General features: G+C 44.8%; 1 protein-coding gene across 2 annotated transcripts in view; it reads left to right on the plus strand.

The window, feature by feature from the left end:
* Nucleotides 1-14,735, plus strand: part of CUL4B (cullin 4B) — a 49,156-nt gene extending 34,421 nt beyond the window's left edge. For both annotated transcript variants that reach the window (XM_038748631.1, XM_038748630.1), the window contains exons 14-21: nucleotides 92-202; nucleotides 1,935-2,020; nucleotides 2,618-2,725; nucleotides 3,439-3,552; nucleotides 5,166-5,271; nucleotides 7,051-7,223; nucleotides 8,992-9,144; nucleotides 10,982-14,735. In XM_038748631.1, the coding sequence (XP_038604559.1) occupies nucleotides 92-202; nucleotides 1,935-2,020; nucleotides 2,618-2,725; nucleotides 3,439-3,552; nucleotides 5,166-5,271; nucleotides 7,051-7,223; nucleotides 8,992-9,144; nucleotides 10,982-11,077 (947 nt within the window). In that variant the 3' untranslated portion in view covers nucleotides 11,078-14,735. The remainder of the gene's footprint in view (nucleotides 1-91; nucleotides 203-1,934; nucleotides 2,021-2,617; nucleotides 2,726-3,438; nucleotides 3,553-5,165; nucleotides 5,272-7,050; nucleotides 7,224-8,991; nucleotides 9,145-10,981) is intronic.
* Nucleotides 14,736-17,383: the final 2,648 nt, after the last annotated feature.

Here is a 17,383-nt window from a genome sequence, read left to right on the forward strand (position 1 = left end):
CAACCGCATAGGACCCGAGTTATACAAGTCTGAATCCTCTACTCAGTTTTTCAAGTTTTCCTTGGTAAAATGTTATTTTGTTGAATTCCAGGGAAGGATGTTTTTGAGGCCTTCTATAAGAAAGATTTAGCAAAGCGGCTATTGGTTGGGAAGAGTGCATCAGTAGATGCTGAAAAATCAATGCTGTCCAAACTTAAGCATGGTATGTTTCTCAGATTTATGAACTCATTTACCCCCTCCTTATCGCTTTTGTATATATCCTTGTTAAGTTATTGTTTTTTTATTTTTTTGCCATTTTAGTTCTAAATATTTTGATTTTTTCTACCCTGTTTGGAGTGTGTGCTCCTTGTAGGCAAGGATCATGTCACTTAGTTACTCTGTTCTTCCCTAGTATGGTTTATTGCACTGTGTGGGTACTCAAATGCCGGTTCCACTATACTCAGAAAACTAAAAAACTCAGAAGGAAATAGAAAGTGTTTGTGCCTTCCGATCAGGAGAATTGCCCCCCCCGCTCACTTCTGAGGTTGAATTTGATGGAAGAAAAAATTGTTTGCATTTTAAAACTCTTCTAATTGTAAAAAAATTGCAGGCTGAAGTTAGAAGCTCAGAATCTGGCTCTGACAGGTGGTTTTTTTTTTTCATTTTCTTTGTTAAACTTGCAGGGCTCTTTGTTAAAATATTTACAACTAATACACCAAAGGGGAATCCATTTCAGTGTAATCACAGGAAAGGAACTGTAAACTGAAATCTGTTTATATGCATTTGTGAGATAGGTTTGACAAAGTCACCCATCAAAATGACTTGCATCTTCCATCTCTGGAGAAATGCATTAATTGCAGGACATCTTAAAATAATTGATTATTCTGTCAGTATCTAAGTAGATCATTCTATGTTGAAGTGGTAATTTTGGGCTAGGGGCGCCTTTAATGAGTTGTGGCAGCTTTTAAAGTTGATACATAAGGTATTTGGTATTTAATTTGTAACGAGAGAGGCACCTCTTTGTTGGTCAGACTCCTTCTGTTCCTGTCACACTCGGCGCGGAAAGGGAGGAGGACGAGGCATTTGAGACCGAAGAAGCTATACTTTTGTCCCCCAGGGCACCTCAGCCATGGTCACAGCCATCAAGTTCCCAAATGCCACAACCCCCAGAGCTCTATGCAAAGATGAGCAATTCTTGTCCTTCTTCGGCTGGTATTGTGAGGGCCAAAGAAACCGAACTGGAGGGTTATACCGTGCCTGCCTTTGTTCTGGGCTGCCTTATCATCTGCTTAGATTCATTTCTATACTGTCTTATGATTCTTCCATTCACCTGACGTGTCGGGGGGCTACTGTTAACCATTGGGCAAAAGGAACAGCTATACCAAGCCCACCACGCCAAGGGAAGCCCTCTGTGCCCACATAGACGCACCTCGGCTGCTCTCCCGTCCCAACCCCTGTCATCGCTCCGTATCTTTACATCAGCATCAAATAGACCCGCAGGGGTCAGAAAAGGAACGTGGGCCCATAGTCGGGGAGGTGGGGGTGTGTGTTTACATGAAGGTGGCCAGGGGTTTGGGGGAGATGATGAGTTCACTGCTTCTGCTCTGGACTTCCCTGCCTGTCGGTAAACTGGTCCCCAAAGCCCTATTTGCCAAACACAAAATTCAGGTTATCAGGCCAGTGGATATAAGATACAATTCTCCAGGACTTAGAGGGAGGATGTGAACGGCTTTTAAACATACACCGTTATAACTGTACGTCAGTAGCAGTGGATGGAACTTCTTCAGAACCTGGTGTTTGGTCTCTGGATTACCCCTTTCTCTTAATACACAGAGGATGCCCTCCGTAGGTGGTTGTCAAACAACTGACTGCATGCCCCACAAAATTTGCATTCTCCTGATTAATTATGAACTTTTCAGTACTCTTGTCATTCAGTATACCCAAAACTTTTTCAGAATGTGGAGCCGCTTTCACCAGCAAACTGGAAGGGATGTTTAAAGACATGGAGCTTTCAAAAGACATCATGATACAATTTAAGCAGGTAATGCTGAGTGACATGTTCCTCCTCAGTACACGTGGTAGTGGTTTTCTTTTTAGTCTCTTTTGTTAATTGGAACAGTTATGTATGAATTTGCTGTTAACAACTTCCTGACCATATAATGTAGAATGTAATCTGGAGAAAAATGGCAGGGCCTGAAACAGCCCTTCAGATTCAGATTCAAGCACATTCATAGAAGGAGGGGCAATGCAGTCATCAGTCACTGTTTGGCAACTAGTCTTGCAGTTGATTTTTAAGCGGCTGCAAATTGTTTTCCAGTGTGAAGGGATTATGTCCATTAATACAACTGTCAGGGAAAGGGTCATCAGGCAGATAGCAAGAAACAAGCTTTAAGAGACTTGTTTTCCATCTTCCATGACCTTTTTGAATTTGTCACTGCGGGTATATGTGTGCCCACTGGTTTTAAAGTGGACATATTTATTGCACCTGTACTTAATTGTATCTCTATTAGCTGCATGCTATTTTTTTTAAGGAAGGGAATTATTTCTACTGGTTTCTAAGTTATGCCCCGAATGAATCACTTATAAAACGTGTGCATTTTTCCTGAGAGACTTCAACGTTGTGTGTTTTCTCTTGTAGTATATGCAGAACCAGAATGTACCTGGGAATATTGAGCTAACAGTCAATATCTTGACAATGGGTTATTGGCCAACATATGTGCCTATGGAAGTTCATTTGCCACCTGAGGTAAGGATAAGTAGAGCGACTTAAAATTCAGACACAGTAGTTCCGTTGGCATCAGCAAGGCATCGAAGGGCAGGTGGGTCAAGAGCAGAGGTACGTTTAGGGGAGCTTGAGAGTTGAAAAGAGGGTGAGCTGGGGAGTAACAAGTCAAAAGGCAGTATGTCAGGTGAGGACCGCTGGTGGAGAGCCTTGAGAGCAACGAAAGGGAGATTGCGAGGGAAAGCCGTAGTCATCAGAGGCTTTTGAGGAGCGTGTCGAGCAGTGTTTTAGGAGGGTGATCCTGGAGTATGGACTGAAGGGGGAAGAGGCTGGGAGGCCACCGAGAAGCCTGATCGTGAGATGACGATCGCTTGAACCAAGGTAGTAGGTTCTGGAGAGAATGGGCGCAGATCCAGAAAATGCTGTGGTTGAAGAACGGATGGGAGCTAGCAGTTGACTGAACCCAAGAACTTTTTAAAGACAGTGACTCTTCGCCCCCCCAACCACTGCTTCTGGGTCACGGAGAGGATACTAGTGCTGTCAACAGAAATGGCCAAGTGAGGTGTGGGTTTAGGCAGAAAGATGAGAGATGCTAATCTCTGAGAGTTCTCCGGATGGATCTGTGACCTACCAACTCTAGGAGAAGGGCCCCCGTGAACTATTTTAAGTGGGGACAAATGAGTTATTAGAAGATGGTTGTAAAATAAACATTTTTCTTTTGTTTGTGTTTCCTTTAGATGGTAAAACTTCAGGAAATTTTCAAGACTTTTTACCTGGGCAAACACAGTGGCAGAAAACTTCAGTGGCAGTCAACTCTAGGACATTGTGTACTAAAAGCAGAATTTAAAGAGGCAAGTGGATACACTTCTTAAACCTTTTTTCTGCTATTTCATGACTCCTTCCAGCTGATCCCTGTGTTTGGAATTATTTCAACTTTTTCTCTGGCCATTTTCTCCTGGCTTTTGGCACAATCTGACGACAGCTTAAAGCTGAAGGATTGTTTAAGATTTTTGGGTTCATAAGAATCATCATCCGATTTATTGACTGCTTACTCTGGGCAGATCACTGTATTAAGCACGTGGAAAAATAAAAACAGAAGAGAGTCCCCGAGGAGATTAGAAGCTACTAGTAAAGATATGGTCCATTTTACCGTGGATCTGGTTCTGCTATGGAAACAGAAATATGCTCTCGTCCCTTCTTATGTCTCGATTTTCGAGGAGCGGAAATGATACTGTCATTGAGTGGCAGGTTCTCTTCTCTTCCTGATGCCTGGGAGGGTCAGTAGGGATGAGAAAAAAGCATATCTATCTACAAGTTTTGGTGGTAGGCTGCAATATTAAGTAACTATCCCAATGCAGCATTGACAACTGATTTGAAACGATGACGCCTCACTGCCAGTTGTTAGTACTCTCCTACACATGGTTTTGAATAATCCAGTCGGCCCCACATAATGAGGCTGCATTTTGATTTGGGAAATTCCTTGGTTGTCCCGAGAACTTTGGGAAGCTGCTATTATCCGTCTGTGCTAGGTGACCCCAATATTTGGGAGCCTACCTTGGCATACTCAGTAAAATAAAAAATAATTGCACGAAGGAATGGGGTCCTTCAGACACATAAGGAGCTATGGGCTCACACTTCCTTCCTTCCCGTAATTCTCCTCTGCCGTCACGGGTTTCCAGTGAGCTAAGCGTTACCATCAGACATCTCACGTACTTGGTCTGCTGCCAATTAAAAAAAGGTTAGGAAGTTGGCCCTGACGGAGTAGCTTTTATAAAGTCAGTGTCTAGGCATTGAAGTGGCAGGGCCTAGTGGAAAGAACATGGGCCTACGTGTCAAGGGATCTGGATTCTAATCCTGGCTTTACCACTTATCTGTTGTGTGACCTCGGGCAAGTCACTTAACTTGTCTGTGCCTCAGTTCCCGCATCTGCAGAAGTGGAGATTTGATACCTGTTCCCCCTCCTACTTAGACTGAACTCCACGTAGGACCTCGTTATCTTGTATCTGCCCCAGACCTTAGTTCAGTGCTCGGCATGTAGTAAGCATATAACAAGAAGCACAATAATAATGATAATTATCATTATCATTATTATTATTATTAGTCAGTGAAGGAAATATATAACTACTGCAGATAGCTTTGCTTGATAACTGCCAGAGGCTAAACAGGTACTAACCTAGTGTCATTGATTAGCCTAATGGATGATGAGTAAAATGAATAATTCACCTTCCAGAATCATGCTAGTATTATAACCTCAGCCCCACAGCACTTATTTACCCATCCGTAATTTATCTATATTAATGTCTGTTTCCCCCACTAAACCGTACACTCATTGTGGGCAGGGACCGTGTCTACCAACTCTGTTATATGGTCTTCTCCCAAGGGGTTAGTCCTGTGCTCTGCACACAGTAAGCGCTCGCTAATTCCAAGTATCGATCGATTGAACCTCTGTCTGATTCTCTAACAGGGGAAGAAAGAACTCCAAGTCTCCCTGTTCCAAACACTGGTACTGCTAATGTTCAATGAAGGAGAAGAATTCAGTTTAGAAGAGATCAAGCAAGCCACTGGCATCGGTTCGTACGGGCATCCCCCCTGGGTTCGGAATACATTTTCAGATCTGAACACGTCATTCCCTAAGTGCTGCCCAGGTCTTTAAGCCTCTTCCCCAGTGCTACATCACGTTGTCTCAAGGAAACCAATTCCCCAGTTCCCTTCCCCACGACTCTCTCAATGCTGGCTTGCCGGCCTTGGCCGGGGCTTAAGGGCAGAGACGACGCGGAGGAGCCGGGATGGCTGATAAAGAGGGCCCGAAAAGTCTTGAGCTGTCTTCAGTTGTCCCTTCTGTTCCACCCCAATCTCTGTTGCCGGTGGTTGAAGGAGAAAAACTCTCACCCTAATCCCTCTTCCCCAGCTTCGTATTCCTTAAAGTTTGCCCGGATGCCCCTTACACCCTGTCAAGCTCCTGATCTGCCAAGGTGAAAAGGACCCAATCCCCCACCTCTCCCACCCCGCTTAGAGAAGCCGCGCGGCCTAGCCGAAAGAACACAAGCGTGGAAGGCAGGAGGACCTCTCTGCCGCTTGTCTGTTTTGTGACTTTGGGGAAGTCACTTTTATTTTTCTGTACCTCAGTTCTCTGTTTTGTGACTTGGGGGAAGTCACTTTATTTTTCTGGACCTCAGCTCTCTCATCTCTAAAATAGGGATTAAATCTGAGCTCTCCATGTGGATCGTGGACCGTGTCCACCCTGATTAGCTTGTATCCATCCCAGCACTTAGTGCAGTGCACTTAAGTACCAGTAACAAAATACTGTTAACACACGCACATCCCTCCCTAGACTTGAAGAAGTTTTTGCTCTTTCTGTAAAGTACAGGTTTGTCCTGTGCTTGGGCTGAGAACCTTGGATCGGGTCTGGCCCGGCCCGGCTCTTTTCCTTCCTCATGCCTTCTCAGGCATGGAGCTGAGAAATGAAATAAGTGATGGGAGAGACCTTTAGGGTTAAAAATGGTATACACAAACCAAGGTGTTATTGAAGCCCAATTTTCCAGGCTGGAAGGGGCACTGGCGTTGCAAGTCAGTGATTAGAAACAGCAGTGCCGGCTTTGGTAGGGGATTGTCGTCCCGTCTTCTCGCTGCTCTTTTTCTACTCCAGACTTCCTCCCGCTCCTGCGGCGCCTGCCAAGGCGGGCATGCTGAAAGAGGCTGGGCTCCACTCTACGGGAAGTAAGGGAGGGAGGGGTGTGCGCCAAATTTGGTGCCCCAAATCCCCTTACCACCACCTCTTCTAGAAGCCTAGTTTCTCCGGAATGGAGGAGGCAGTGAAACGGCAGCTTGGGAGGGGACTGCCGCCCTTTCCTCTCACCACTCTCAGCTCCAGACTTCGACTCCCCCAGTCTCCTTCGTCTGGTGCACCTGGGCGGAGACCCAAGGAGCATCTGGCCTCTGGACCCAGAGAACGTTTTTTCTGGCCTTTCTCCGGATGGCTGTAGCGCGTGGTTTGAATGGGGCCGTGCACTCCTCCCTTGTTTTCGAAAAGGGGATGGCGGAAGGGGCCGAGTCTGGGGTGGGGGTCCCTAGGTGCAAGGAAGGTGAAAAAGAGGGAAGAATAGAGAGTGTAACTTTTACTGAACTGGAAAACGCTTGATTGTCCCGATGGGGCTGGTTCTGGCACAAGAATTGAAAGAATTGCTGCAAGTCTATGGGAAAAAAATACCCTACTGTACATCGGTTGACAGTACATCCGCATTTCGGGGACGCGACTCCGGACGTATTGTGGCGTACACCTATATTGAATGCCAGTGTCCTTTTCTGTGGAGATCGCTCATGAGAATGTTTAAGCACCGTTTCTTCTTCAGAGGACGGAGAATTAAGGAGGACACTCCAGTCGTTAGCCTGCGGTAAAGCCAGAGTCCTGACGAAAAATCCCAAGGGCAAAGATGTGGAAGACGGGGATAAGTTTACGTGCAACGATGATTTCCGACACAAACTCTTCAGGATAAAGATCAATCAGATTCAGATGAAAGAAACGGTATTTGCTTTTCGTAGTGTCATATTGCCTGTCTCCTTGACTTTTGGTGAATTTCACACGTATCTTAAAAATGTCTTCCCAGTGGATCTCCCACTTGGCAACGCACGTTCTGTCTGCCATAATGCTCATGAGAAGGTCCACTGTGAGCCCACTGTTGGGTAGGGACCGTCTCTATATGTTGCCAACTTGTGCTTCCCAAGCGCTTAGTACAGTGCTCTGCACACAGTAAGCGCTCAGTAAATACAATTGAATGAACGAAAGGCGAGATTGAGATGTGCTCATCCGCTTGTTAAAGAACCTCATCGTGCTCTTTCCGCAGCGTTTGGATTCCCTGAATCCGTAGGTCGAGACCCGGGAACATTCGGAGGCCTTATTTGTAAAATAGAGTATTGTTTCAGTGCAGAGCAGGGGTGAAGTCTTGGAAAAATCCCTCCTTAGAGTTGAAGAGGTTTTTGCTCTTTCTGTAAAGACGGGTTGTCCTGAACGTAGGCTGAGAGCCTTGGGTCTGGCCCAGCCATAGCTAAGCCCTAGAAATGTGGAGCTGATGCCTCCGCATCTCTCCGCATTCCCACCAAAACACACACACTGCGCACACGTTTCCCACATCGCCTTGGTCAAGACCAACCGACTGATACCGTGCCGTCGCAGAAACCTTGTGTTATTTTGACTCTCTAGTCTCCTGATTTGGGCATCTTGTGAAAGGAGAACTGGCATCTTTCTCCAGGCCTTCCAGCCTGCTGACTAATGAGGCTGCATGAGCCTACTAGATGCAGGTGCCGCCTTCTGTATTTGACCTTTGTGTAACGTGAAATTTGAATGAATGGAAATGGTTTTCCAAGTGACTTCAGTTGAGCAAGTGTGTAGGTGGGATTATGGTTATCAGCGTAAAAGAGAGCAGTGAACAGCTCTTTCATTTTGCTTGTGTCCAGCTGCTGGAATAGTTGACTTTGATTCATTCAATCGTATTTATTGAGCGCTTACTGTGTGCAGAGCAGTGTACTAAGCGCTTGGGAAGTACAAGTTGGCAACATATAGAGACGGTCCCTACCCAACAGTGGGCTTTGATTCACTCATTCAGTCCTATTTAGGAAGTGTGTAGAGAGCTTTACCGAGTGCTTGGGAGAATACATTACAACAATAATTATGTTGCCACCTTGTACTTCCCAAGCACTTAGTACAGTGCTCTGCACACAGTAAGTGCTCAACAAATACGATTGAGTGAATGAGCAATAAACGGACACTTTCCCCACCCTCAACGAGCGTACAATCGAGAGGGACGAGCTTTAAGCGCTCAATAAATACGACTGAATGAATGAACAATAAACAGACACTTTCCCCGCCCACAACGAGCGTGCAATCGAGAGGGACGAGCTTTAAGCGCTCAATAAATACGACTGAATGAATGAACAATAAACAGACACTTTCCCCCACCCACAACGAGCATACAATCTAGAGGGACGAGCTTTAAGCGCTCAATAAATACGACTGAATGAACAATAAACAGACACTTTCCCCGCCCACAACGAGCATGCAATGTAGAGGGACGAGCTTTAAGCGCTCAATAAATACGACTGAATGAATGAACAATAAACAGACACTTTCCCCCGCCCACAACGAGCGTACAATTGAGAGGGACGAGCTTTAAGCCATTAAGAGAGTGTGGTGACTTCAGGACCATCCTCCGAAAATGGGTAGTTAGTATAGGTGAGTGACTGTCTCCCTGGTTTTCATTATGACAAGTCTGCGTCATCTTAAATCTTGAAATCAGGTGGAGGAACAGGCAAGCACTACAGAGCGAGTATTTCAAGACCGGCAATACCAGATTGATGCTGCGATTGTTCGAATTATGAAGATGCGGAAGACACTTAGCCACAATCTCCTTGTGTCAGAGGTCTATAACCAGCTGAAATTCCCAGTAAAGGTATGTTGTCTGTTGTTTTGTAAGGGGCTTGTAATAAGGATTAAACAGCTCTGGAATTTGGACACTTGACACATTTGGAGCATTCATTCAAGCAGCAGCATTTATTAAGGTTTTCCTGGGTGCAGAACACTGTAATAAGTGCTTGGGAGAGAACCATGCAGCAGAGTTGGGAAACACGTTCCCAGCTCCACAGTAGCTTTCACTCTAGAGAGGGAGACAGACAGTAAAATAAATGCATCAGTCTTATTCTCCTTTAATGGGGGCCAGTGTTTTAATTTCCCATTGTTCTGTTTGCGCCAAAGCTCAGACTGAATAACCTGTAGAATGAGAGCACGGCAGAAAGAAAATTAGCATTTTCTACTCCAGAAATATGCCTAGTTCGTGGAATTTGTGGATGATTTTAAGAGTTGATGTCCTTTCAATGTTCGATTTCCACAAACTTTTTAGGATGCTGCCTGAAAATGAAATTTATCAGCAAGGAAATTTGGGTCAGGATGGCAGTTTCAAGAACGGTTATTCGGTTTATGCTCAAGACACGTATGTCTTGAAATTTCTGACTGTCGTTCTGGTCACCTGTGGGATTGTTTTTAATTTTGCAATCCCAAAAGTCCCAAGTCAATGGACTGTTGGTTGGATGTGTAACTGCATACTCACGGAATAGTAGCTGTTAGGGATATCAAGTGATCATCAATCAATCCATAGTATTTATTGAGCGCTTACTGTGTGCAGAGCACTGTACTAAGCGCTTGGGAAGTACAAGTCGGCAACACATAGAGACAGTCCCTACCCAACAGTGGGCTCACAGTCTAGAAGGGGGAGACAGAGAACAAAACCAAACGTACTAACAAAATAAAATAAGTAGAATAGATATGTTCTGGTTCTGCGCCTTTCCCAAGCCAGTCAGGGTCCTGGCCGAACTGGAGGTCTACACGGTATAAATTCCCCCTCGGTAGCCTGTAACAGGATCGAGTCACCATCACACTTAAGTTCTTAACTGCACTCTCCCTTGCAGTCGAATGAGACTTGGATTGTTAAATAGTGGAACTTTTTTGTTAGTTTATCTGGTTGCTTTCTCTACTGATCTAAACAAAAGCACCATAAGGTTTGGAAAGAGCCTTGGATGTAGTAGATTAGATTTATCTCATTGATCTGAGATTTCTTCCTGTTTCCCTAGTCTTCCTCCAACAAGTCACCCCCCCAATGGCAGCCACAGTTCTGGGACCAAAAAAGGGATTTTTAAGTTTGAATCTTGTGAACTCAAGAATGTTTTCTTTCACGCCCAGTAAAATCACTTGATGGGAGAAGCAGCCTGGCCTAGTTGCGGTTCTAATCCCGGCACTGCCGCTTGTCTGCCGTGTGACCTTGGGCAAGTCGCTTTTCTGTGACTGTTCCCTCATCTGTAAAATGGGGATTAAGACTGTGAGCCCCACGTGGGACAACCCGATTAGCTGGTATCTACCCCGGCGCTTAGAAGAGTGCTTGGTACGTAGTCAGCGCTTAAGAAATACCATAATTATTCTTTTTATATCACTAAGCAGCGAATGGTGGTTCTGTTGCCGATCCTGGAGAACCCTGCCAGTCTAGATTTAATTTTGCCTATCCAGTGGTCCTGTCCCATCTCCAGTGCCCAATTCTCATTCCTGCCCTTCTCCCTGGTCCTTTCACTCCTCCTCCAAAAAAAGGAGTGTTTTATTTGTTTATCCGTTGGGTTTAAGCTACTTGCTGACTCTGGGGGAGAATCTTATAGGTTCAAATATAACAATGAAAAGTTGTATGTTTTTGAAACAATAACTGTGAAATGAGTACTATTGCACTGATAATCTGCATTGTTTTACAGCCTGCTGACCTTAAGAAGAGAATAGAATCCTTAATTGACAGGGACTACATGGAAAGAGATAAAGAGAATCCAAACCAGTACAACTATATTGCCTAAAACGTTGGCCTTTGAGCACTTGGTGTCCTACTCAGTTGCCAGTGGATTAAACTAGCCTGTTGATCCCATTAATTGACTTCTTTTATACTACCGATGACTGAATGACAACCGTGTAATGGAAAAGTATAGTAGAGTGGACTTTTCAGTGGTTAACATGCCCCATTTAAAGAGTACTATTTACATTTTAAGAAGAATGCTGTTGAACTCTTTGCATGTTATTTAGTACGATGTGCAGAAAACTCTAAGAAAGTACCTGGTCTTCATGATTCATCTGGATCTGAGGAAAAGTCCCAACCACTTAAGGAAAAAAACGTTCCTTCACACCATACTCTGAAGCGGAAGGGTAATTTGCATAAAGGTAGCCTTTAAAGATGCTTAAACTGCATGCGGACTTTATTTACTGTACAGAATCCTGGATGTATTAATCAGATAGAAAAACCACCCTGGACTCGGTTGCTCACCTATGATTTGCACTCTCCCTCGTGAAAGGAGACTTGTGTTTCGTTGCGGAAGGATGCTCTGTTACGGTGAAAGGGATGTTTTCAAAAACCTCCGGTAGACGGGAATCGCGAAATGCCGGGCCACTCGCTTCCGAAGCGGTGTGTGTCTCTTCCCCCGTCCAGATTTACGCGTTTCCAACCCAGAACAGGGTAATCTTGCCGTGGCCCAACAATACAAAATCAGCCCCTGTTACGTACATAGCAGGAGTCAAAATAGAAAACCGCTATTGGCAGACTTGACCTGGGTGAAAAGTCTTTACGGTGCAAGCCACCGAAACAAATTTGGAAATTAGGGAGAGGGTGAAAATCACTACAGGGACAAAAACTCTTCAGCTGAACCGTTAACTTATTTTGGAACCAAATGGCATTTGAAACGTTCAAGATTGTCATTTGCCTTGTAGACTGGTAACTCAACCAATATAAACCTCGATTCTGGATTGCCGCGGGCCTCCCCTTAGCGTGTTCTCTGGTCGACTGAGGTTTCTGAAAGCATCCCTCACCTTTTTTTTTTTCCCTTTGTTGGTAGATGAGTTTATTTTCTATCTTATCCTATCCTAAAAGCCCTGGAAAATGAGGCTCCGGAAACAGAGCGGGACTCTCTAACAGTGGGTCCGGCTGATCGCGTAGCTCCTACTACCTTTTGGGGGTAAAAGTTCTGGTGGCAACCGGACACGGACACCTCCCGCATTTGAGGCTAACGTACAAAAGTGCGAAAAAGAGCAGAGGTTAATTCATCCGAATCTGCCGGCGACACGCGTTTTAAGACCGAGGGGCTCTATCCTCCCATCCTACCAGTTCGACCTGCTCCACGGCCGGGAAGAATTTCACTTGGCGACCAGAGCAAGAAACGGCGGTGGCTTTGGTAATCCGAACGTCCGTTGGTGCTTTTCTCGAAGGTGTGTGTCTTCATCCTCGGATGGAAATGCCTAGTTTCTCCCCTTCAGCCGAGCAGTCTCTGCTTGTCGAGTCAGAGATTTCTCCGGCGCTGACCGTTCTCTCAGACCCTTCCTCGACAGGCTCTGAAAAATCCCACCAACACCTCTCTCTCGCCGTATCTGCTCTTGTATACCGTTGTCTGTTGATACGTTGAATTTAGGGTCTCTCACCTTTTCTTAAAAGCCCCCGGAGTTTTCCGCCTTTTCTTCCCGGTTCCTCTCCTCATCGCCTTAACCGGTCCTGCCCAAAGGAGCGAAGGCAACTGTTGTTTCTTTTCCTGGAGCGCTGGTTCCACCCCACCCCTGACTTCCTCCGAGAGGTGAATATCGCCACAGGTCGGTTCCCCTTCTCCCAGATCCCACATTCCTGCCGGGAAACGTTGATTGACACCCCCACCTTTCGAAGGCAAGTCCTTCCCATTGGGCCGGTCCCTTCTTGAATACAGGAGGCTGCTCCAACTGAAAAATCGGTAAGACTAAAAGTTCGAAACCTAAGCATCGGGGAAGGAGCTACCGATGAAACGGAAAAGTTACTGCAAAGCTATATTAAATCTCTGTGGCTTTTTTTTAAAGCTGTTTCTGTATCAGTTGAATTTTGTGCTACTTTTCCCCCTGTGTATGTGGTGGTTCTATTTTTCTCCAATAAAACTTTTTATTTAAAAAAAAAAAAGTTGTTTCTGGAGGGGATCCTTAAAAAAAAAAAAGCAAGTACCGGGAGGGGTATCTAAAACGAGAGGGCTTATAGTAAAAAGTCAGTTCTGCCGAAGGTTACCGTTTAAAATGTAGTGGGTGGGGAGTGGAGGGACAGGGAAGACCAGAATCTTAAAGGAATTGGAAAATTTAGGGTTCTTTTTTTTTGTCTTGTTTTTTTAATTGTAGAAAAGAAAAAATAGCGATGCAAACGTAGCCTTTAGCAAATCCTGGATTACTAGCGGAGAGGTTCCAATATTTCTGAGCACCCACGAAAATGAGCCCGAGGGTTTTACGGCCCCTTGAGCGACAAGCGGTGCTGTCACCGGTTGGCGACCCGTAAAATACGCCCTAAGTCAGCAGGTTCTGAGACGTTAGAGGCCCAATTGACCGCCCTTGCCACTCTGCCCTTCTTGTCGTGCATCTTTTTCGTCCGTCTTGTATTTCTTTATCTCTGCTACAGCGATGGCTGAAGCTCTGCCACAGCAGAAAGCAACTTCTTGCCAAGAACCCTCCGGTGATGCTTATCAGAACAGCGTACCGTAAATCATTAAAGGCTTGTGTGACTTGGTAGCCCGGACCGTCGCTCGCTTTGAACCCCGGGGATTACTGGCTGGGATGCCATTCTAGTGTGTAGCCTTACTTTATTTTGTTTTTTTTAAATCTCGCCTCTTGCGTGCAGTTTGTAGCGACCTTGTTCATACGAAATTGCAGTTTATTCTACTTAGAAATATATATTTTAGAGGGTTTTTAAAAATCTTTATACCCATAAATCTATTTTTTTTTGTTTGTTTTGGCTGGTTTTAAAAAAAGAAAGTGACCACCGTGTAATGTTGTAACTGCGAAAGTGTTGTAAACCTGTTTTGTTCTCCAGTTTACACAAAAGTGCCAAAGTAAATTGATAAAGAAACGAAAAAAAACCCCAACAACCTAGTAAATGGAAATTTACCTAGCTGCGGTTTATATTTTGACCTCGCTGGTGCTCCTTTCTCACAGCTTCTTCAGTTTCGTGAACCATACCATTAGTTATCCTTAATGCTTCACTCTTAAACAGTATTTCATCTGTGCTTCTCCAAACTCTGTTCCAATTCAACATTTTAGTGATTTAAAAAAAAAAAAACTCTAGGTAAAGAGTATTTCTTTCAAAAAGTTCAAGTTGAAAGAGTACAGCAGCATTCAAAAATGTAATATAGTTTTGTATGATGATCCTTCAGAAGTTTTCTGGAGTTGAGGGGAAAAAACTAACCCTGTTACTCGTGAGAAGTCCCTGCTTAGTTAAAAGAATATTGGAATTGTGCTTGTTCGATGCATCAGAACTTTATAGTTACGCAGATTTGCAAAAGAGGACAGGTGACCACACTCGCCCTTAATGCAAATATATCTTTTTAATGTTTCATAACCAGTCTGAAAATGGGTACAGTCTTTCTTAAGTTGGTAAATAATGTAAATATGTGTCCTCTCAAAGAGTGAGTCTTCTCTAGGTATTTTGTGTCATTTAATAAATATTAAACAGTTTTGTGTTGATAAACTCTTGTTCACGTGTAAAACGCCTTTTATTTGGTCGAACTGTTGTACTTTGGCTGTCACCAACTGATTCCTGTTCCACTGCGGCCCGTCTTTAGCGTTCAGCTGGTATCTGTAGAAATTTGATTATGGTTTAATTTAGGATTCAAGACGAAGGCAACCCATCTCAGTGGTTGATTATTTCAGTTGATTTTTGGCTGGAGGGCGGTGCCGGGGGTGGATGTTGATGCATTAATATGGCCTTTTGAAAATATTTTTCAAGGCGGCAACTGTGGTGGAAACTGACGAGCATCAGCACTGCGCTTGAAAGTTCAGGGTGGAGTTTGTGGTGTTTTTCAGCATAAGCTCTCCATCATCATCATCAATCGTATTTATTGAGCGCTTACTATGTGCAGAGCACTGTACTAAGCGCTTGGGAAGTACAAATTGGCAACATATAGAGACAGTCCCTACCCAACAGTGGGCTCACAGTCTAAAAGGGGGAGACAGAGGTAGGTCTCTATCATCAGACCTACCGGGTAGATGACTTTCCTTCCTAAAGAATATGTTGCATTTCAGGCTGCAGCCTTGCCGTCATCGGTGTCAGTCCCTTAACGTTGAAGGAATTGAAATTGTAAAGGGGAGCGAGTGGCGTTCAGCCCTCAAAACCAGTATCACGATTAAAGTGAAAAGCCTGGTGCCCCATTCCTTTGTAGTCAGAGCGAGGTCTCCCATTCATCCGGCTTCCTGAAAATATTCGATTTTAAATCGGAGCTTTCCCGTGGTGCCTTCCTTCCGAGTGCCCTGACTGATCGTCGTCGTCGACCACGGGGATGGGAGATTATTCCTGTTTTTCGAAGGGGGAGTTGGGGCAAGGAAGGAAAGTGACTTGCCCGAAGCAGCTGCTCCAAACCACTGGTGGAGTTGGGATGAAAAGGTGGAGAAGCAGCGTGGCTCAGTGGAGAGAGCCCGGGCTTTGGAGTCAGAGGTCATGGGTTCAAATCCCGGCTCCGCCAATTGTCAGCTGTGTGACTTGGGGCAAGTCACTTCACTTCTCTGGGCCTCAGTTCCCTCATCTGGAAAATGGGGATGAAGACTGTGAGCCCCCTGTGGGACAACCTGATCACCTTGTAACCTCCCCAGCGCTTAGAACGGTGCTTTGCACATAGTAAGCGCTTAATAAATGCCGCCATCATCATCATCATGAAAACTCAGGGGGCCTTTCTTTTCCTACTGTGCCTAAAATGCTTCTCTGTCCGTTTCCTTCACGAGCAATAGGAAACCGGCTCGTTCTGTAAGGGGGTCGGGCACGCTGGAAGAATTTGCTTTCCTGGGCTGTGGGCAGATCTTAGATGGTTCGATAGGAATGGGAGCCTACAAAATTACCAACAAAATGAGAAACGGTGTGGTTTAGTCCTCTCCCCCTCGTCCCCCTCTCCATCCCCCCCATCTTACCTCCTTCCCTTCCCCACAGCACCTGTATATATGTATATATGTTTGTACATATTTATTACTCTATTTATTCTACTTGTACATATCTATTCTATTTTGTTAGTATATTTGGTTTTGTTCTCTGTCTCCCCCTTTTAGACTGTGAGCCCACTGTTGGGTAGGGACTGTCTCTATATGTTGCCAATTTGTACTTCCCAAGCGCTTAGTACAGTGCTCTGCACATAGTAAGCGCTCAATAAATACGATTGATGATGATGATGATGATGAAAGACCGCGAGCCTGGAGGTCAGAGGACCTGGGTTCTAATCCTGGCTCCGCCACTTGTCTGCTCTGTGATCTTGGGGAAGTCACAACTTCCCTGTGCCTCATTTACCTCATCTGGAAAATGGAGATTAATACTGTGAGCCCCATGTGGAACAGAGACTTGATTAACTTGTATCTACCCCAGTGCTTAATATGGTGCCTGGCACATAGTAAGCACTTCAACAGATACAATTAATCAGTTTTTTAAAAAGATTTTTAATCTCCCGGAGGGAGTGCCCTACTCTAATCTTACCAATAGTGATTACCTCTTGGTCCAAGGTTTTTTGTCAACTAATTTTAGTCTATAAAGTGCTTTTTCACTGGCGCCTGGTTCCGCTTTTGAGGTCTACACGGAATTATATTTCAATCCATCTGGATGATAAACTAGAGGGTGACCAACTACACCCATGAACGATTTTCTGAAGTCTGTCCAATAGCAGCTCACTGAAACTAAATCATGGTTCCTTCATTCAATTATCGTATTTATTGAACGCTCACTGTGTGCAGGGCACTGTACTAAGCGCTTGGAAAGTACAATTCAGCTGACCGACGGATGAATTCACCCTGCTGTGCCACGACAAAAATCTATATTCCTGAATTAGCTGCAGTTTTCCACTGACTCGCCCTGCTCAGAAGTCCCCTTCTGCCTTGCAGGAACAGTAAGTCAGAAATATCGCCCTTTTTTCTTTTGCACTCAGAATGTCAGAAAATAAACCAAGTAGGAACTGGTGGAATAGCTACCTTATTGCGGATGAATGGTACAAGATCTTAGCGTTATCCTTAACAAATGTGTCAGGTGGAGGTTCCCCTCTGGAGCGAGTCCTTGGGATATAAAGGAGAGGGAGAAAACGGCTGCTGGCTGCCGGTTGTTCACCTTTCCGCTTGAAGTGTTATCACTCCATGAGAATTTTGGAATTTTGGAA

This window comes from Tachyglossus aculeatus, chromosome 6, assembly GCF_015852505.1.
Source record: "Tachyglossus aculeatus isolate mTacAcu1 chromosome 6, mTacAcu1.pri, whole genome shotgun sequence".
Lineage (NCBI taxonomy): Eukaryota > Metazoa > Chordata > Mammalia > Monotremata > Tachyglossidae > Tachyglossus > Tachyglossus aculeatus.